The sequence below is a fragment of the Hylobates moloch genome, unplaced genomic scaffold (assembly GCF_009828535.3).
Source record: "Hylobates moloch isolate HMO894 unplaced genomic scaffold, HMol_V3 SCAFFOLD_5081, whole genome shotgun sequence".
In the NCBI taxonomy this organism is placed as follows: Eukaryota; Metazoa; Chordata; class Mammalia; order Primates; family Hylobatidae; genus Hylobates; species Hylobates moloch.
Window position 1 is genome coordinate 1 of NW_026657356.1, and position 4,949 is coordinate 4,949.

The 4,949-nt window shown below is 55.0% G+C and overlaps 1 protein-coding gene across 1 annotated transcript; it reads right to left on the reverse strand.

The window, feature by feature from the left end:
* Positions 1–6: 6 nt before the first annotated feature.
* LOC116465425 (uncharacterized) lies at positions 7–1,159 on the reverse strand. Its single transcript, XM_058435290.1, has 2 exons — positions 1,071–1,159; positions 7–950 (listed from the first exon to the last, which is right to left on the reverse strand). The coding sequence occupies exons 1-2, from the start codon at positions 1,157–1,159 to the stop codon at positions 344–346; spliced, it is 696 nt and encodes a 231-aa protein (XP_058291273.1). The 3' UTR covers positions 7–343.
* Between the last annotated feature and the right edge of the window lie 3,790 nt (positions 1,160–4,949).

A 4,949-nucleotide genomic window follows, 5' to 3' on the forward strand; every position in this document is an offset into this window, starting at 1 on the left:
TCCTGGGCAAGTTGGTTTTATCCTTTCGTTAAGGCTGGGATCCCATGGTTTTTTTTGGGCTTTTTGCCCCCCGTCGCGGGGGCTTTTTGTCGCCGCCGCCGCCGCTTTTCCCGGCTTTTTGTCCCCGCCGCCGCCGCTTTTCCCGGCTTTTTGCCCCCCGCTGCCGCGGCTTTTTGCCGCCTCCGCCGCCGCTTTTCGCGGGTTTTTGCCCCCTGCCGCCGCAGCTTTTTGCCCCCACGGCCGTTGGTTTTTTTGGCTTTTTGCTCTCCGACGCCGCGGCCTTTTCCCAACACCGCCGCGGCTTTTTGCCGCCGAGGCTTTTTGCTCAGGCCTCCTTGGCTTTTCACCCCCCGCCGCCGCGGCTTTTTGCCCCCGTCGCCACTGCTTTTTGCCGCCGCGGCTTTTTGCCCGCGCCGCTGTGGCTTTTTGCGGCTTTTTGCCCCCCGCGGCCGCGGTTTTTTGCCCCCGCCGTCGCAGCTTTTTGCAGTCGTGGCTTATTGTTCCCGCCACCGCGTCTCTGAGGGCTGGAGCGGCAGACTGGGCTGCCAGCTCTACCGGCGTCCTGGCTGGAGCAGCGGCGAGGGGCGCTCCTGGTCCATCTCTTCCGTCTCGGGGGTTCCTTGCTTAGGCGCCCGCGCCCCGGGCTCCCTGCCTCGGCCGCCGCAGTGTGCATAGAGCAGCGCTGTGCGCCGCCGCGATGGGAGAGAAGGAGGGCGGTGGCGGGGGTGATGAGGAGGCCGTGGAGTGAGGCGCAGGGGCCGCGGCCAGCCGGGCGCTGCAGCAGTGCCGGCAGCTCCAGAAGCTCATCGGCATCTCCATCAGCAGCCTGCTGGGGCTGCACACCAAGTGCGCTGTGTCCAAGGACCTCACCCAGCAGGAGATATGGACAGTGGTGGTAAGAGGGTCGGGGACCCGGGCTGGGCTCGAGGAGCGGCCCGGACACCTTCCTCCTGGCCCCAGTTCACTCCTGGCCGAGTTTCATCCTTGAGCCCTAGTCGCCCCCTTGGAGGCTTCCCCTCTCTCCTGCACTCGCTGATGAGGCAGCCAGAGGACCCGGGACCAGCCCTCACCTTGGGCAGGATTTGTGGGGCGGGTGCGTGGTGGGAACTTGGATGGAGGCTCCAGGGGCCCGTGGGAGGGGTGGGCTGCGCGCGGACATCCCCTTACCCCCCGAATTCCCATCTGGTCCAGCCCTCTCTTATCGTGGGTGAGGAAACCGAAGGCCTCAGGGAGAACTGACTTGCCAGGAACCCCTGTTAAGGAGAATTAACAAAGAGTGGTTATTAAAGGAGCACTGAATTGGGAGTCAGACCTGGAGGCCCACACCCTTGGTTAAGACATTATACCACCTTGAGTCTGGCCTGTTGACTGAGGGTGAGCCACTCCATCCTCGTCTGATTGTGGGGTCTTGACCTCAAGGGGTTTCCTGCAGGAAGAAGCAAATGGGTTTAAACTAATCCAGGACCACGGCGGGCTCTGTGGTCTTCATGCATGCATCCTTCTCAGCCTTCGTTGGTGCTCGCTGCCCTTTCAAAACCTCCTCTGGCCTTGGCAGCACCGTGTTCGGGCCCCGCCCCGCTCTCTGTTCACATGTCCGTTTCTTTGGCTTCTCTCCCAACGTCTGTCCCGTGGGCTGGGTGTCCTCAGGTTGCCTTGACCAGCTTCTCCCACTGCGCCCGGCTCTCACGGGATGACTCGTCACCCTGGGCATCAATGGCTGTGTATATGTAATGGGTTCCAAAGCTCATCTCCAGCTGGTCCCTTTACTCTTGTGCTTCCAGTCTCTACGACCCTCCACTGGAAAGCTCCCCTTGGGTTCTGCAGGCTCATCTCTCCTGTCCCCGACTGCCCTCCTCCTCCACACTACTTGTTTCCTGTATTAGGAAAAGGGACCGTCCTGCTCCAGGCTGGCAGGAATTGTAAGTTTGGTGTCTTTGTTGTACTGCATCAGGCACAGACCTGCTGCTCACGCCTCCTGGGCAGTGGTGCCCCTTCCTGGGGCTGCCTGCCTGTGTCAGCCTCCATTGTCACTCTTGGCGGTGACCACAGCAGCCTCCTGGGTCCATGCTCATTCTCCACTTTTGTTTACAGGGAGCTCTAGCAGATGAGGTCTCCTTGTCCTCTGGCTTGTCTGACCCCTTACTTCATGTGGTCTCTTTCCATTTCTTGTGTGCCCGCCTAAGCCTGTCTCGCTCTGCTGACAGATCCCACAGGGTCCAGTTCCTCCTAGTGCAGGCACGCACAAGAGCCTGGTGAGTTAATGAATGAAACATCCAGTTTGCCTCTTCTGTGCAATTCTCAACTGCTGTCATTTGCTAAAATTCTCTTAACAGGGTCATTTTCATGTTTTCCTCTCGCTCTCTCCTACCCACCCCCCTACTGGCTACTTCCTTCCCTAAGAAACTTCTCTATCTGCACATCCCACTGCCCCACTGCCCCACTCCTCAGTGCGGGACTGGTGTCTCCTGCACCCCAGTCCGCCAGCACTCATCCTGTATGACACCCTCCACATTGCATGGAAATTACCTGTTGACTTTTCAGTTGTCTTACGAGGCTCAGCCTGAGAACAGTGACTTTATCTCTTCCTGTTTGACTCCCTGGCATTTTTATACATTTTCTGGCTCACATGGGTACTTAATAATTGTCGAATGAATGTGTATTAATTCTAACAGTCTTACTGGTTTTTAGAAAAAACAACAAGAAACTATTAGAAATACATTGAAGGCATTACAAAGTTTTTTTTTTTTTTAGTAGGTATTGATTTTGATAGAACGTTAAACGTTTTAGAACTGTGCACATCCAGCTCTAGCAGTAGTTGCTTTCACTGAAGCCGGTTATTCATTGACAAGTTCAGTGTCTGAGGGCAGAACTGCCATGGCAGGGCCATGGAGGAGCGTGGCCACTGTCACCCACTTCGAGGTCTGGCCAGGGTCTTCCTTAGGTCGGATGGGAAGGAGTAACATACAGTTAGGAGGGCTTTGCCACAGTCTGAAGCTCGTTTCTTTAGTAAGTGCGTCATTTTCCTTTAACTCTCATTTTCCTGCATCTGAAATTTATGTGAATTAGTTGTGTTATGCATATTCATATATGATTCAGAAAGGTGATTATATGAATCACTTTATCTTGATTAATTTTAAAAGTGGGTCACCCTATGGCAAACGTTTCTACTTGGTAGATTGTAAAAGAGAAACAAATCAGAGCCATGGTTGCTTCTTCCAGCCTGGCCAGGTTTCTGCATCTGTGAGGTAGGCTCTGCCATTCTCCCTGGGGCTCACCCTGCTTCCATCTAATGCCAGCCCTCCACTTACGTGCCTGTCCTGTCTCCCACTCTGCACAGAGTCATCATTCTAAGGAGTCCCCCAGGACCTTTCTCCTCAGCTGTGCCAGTTTCTGCTCTCCTAGGGGGACTGCATCACAGTTGTCTAAGTGGGAGGAGAGGGTGGCTTGGACCAGGCCGGTTAGGCTCGAGGTGCCCCCAGACATCTACATGGAGATGTCAGATAGGCAGTTCAGGGAAGTGGTCAGGGCCAGAAATGTACATTTGGAGATGAGACTGTGTGTCTGTGGTATTTCTAGCCATGAGACTGAATTCGGTCATTAGGGAGGAGTGAGATAGGAAGTGCCCCTTCCAATATTTGGAGAAATGAGAGGCAGCTGGCCTAGGAGATGGGGATGGAGCAGACAGCGAGATGGGAGGACAGAGGCCAGGTACCTCGAAAGTCAGGAGAAAGGCAGCTCCCTCCAAGAGCCCTGACTAGGTGGGCTGCTGGTGTGGTCAGTTGAATAAGAGGAAGGCTGAGAGTGACTGTCGCATCTTTCCCCACGGCCGGTGTGAACTGCTGCAAACATTGTCAGGTTATGGGATCCCTCGCTCAGTGCCCTCCCCTGACTTCCCTCCACGGCCCATGGGTGCACACTCCACAGGCCGCCTGTCTGTCCCTGGCCGCCTTGCTCTTGTTTTCTGGGATGTCTCACATCCTGGCATGTGCGGGGTGGCTCTGTGCTCACCTCTGCTGGTCAGCTTTCCTTGAGCAGTTTGTAAGGAAAGCAGAAGTCTTCCCGCTGTGCTTGGCATTGGGGCCTGTTCATTGTGTTACTGCTGTGCTCTGTTGTATTTCAAAAGTTCCAGTGATTTCAGATAGGGGGCTACTGGATGTGGTCAGCAAGTATAGGATTTGAGTCTGTTAACGTCCACTAAGCCAGCCTTCCATAGCTGGAGCCCTGGCCGCTCCTGGGTTGCCGTGGTGACCTAATCATTGTGTACAACAGTGCTTAAAACAAAAATGCTACGTAAACGGTGACTGCTGCCGTTTAGAAATAAACAGCTGTGAGGTGCTCAGATTGTGGGGAAATGACCAGACTCCACAGGACCATAATGAAGTGACTCAGGGCTCAGGAAAATAGTGAAGGAAGCCAGAAGAGATGGCAGCAGAGAGAGAGAGGGGTGCTGTGGGGAACCATCGCCACAGCTGGCTCTTCCCCTGGGGAAGAGCTTAGGAGAGCTTGGCTCGGAGCACAAGACAGGTTTGTTAGTGTCCCCGTGAACGTCTCTAGTGTTACCGGTTGTCTGAACGCTAGGAGTCAGTGGGGTTTCTTCATGAGCTGTTCTGTGGAGATGGTAGTCCTTTCTAAACTCTGTGGAGATGGGAGTGTCTGCACCTCCTAGCAGAGTGTTGGGCACGGGGCACATTAAAGACCTGGGGGTCACGTTTCCCAAATGCATCTGACTGCAGACATCCCTCGTCCTCTGTCTTTAGTGGAACAGCCGTTGATGTCTTGTGAGACAGTGTGAGGGGCAGAGCGGCAGGGCTAGAAAAGTGGGTGAGGCCAGCCGTGACACATTCGGTGTCCCGTGTGTATGCTGCTCCTGTGCTGTTTGTGTGGGAGGTGGCGTATGTTGCAGCCGGAAGTATACAGTAGGCTCTCTGGATCAGATTGTGTGGGTTCAG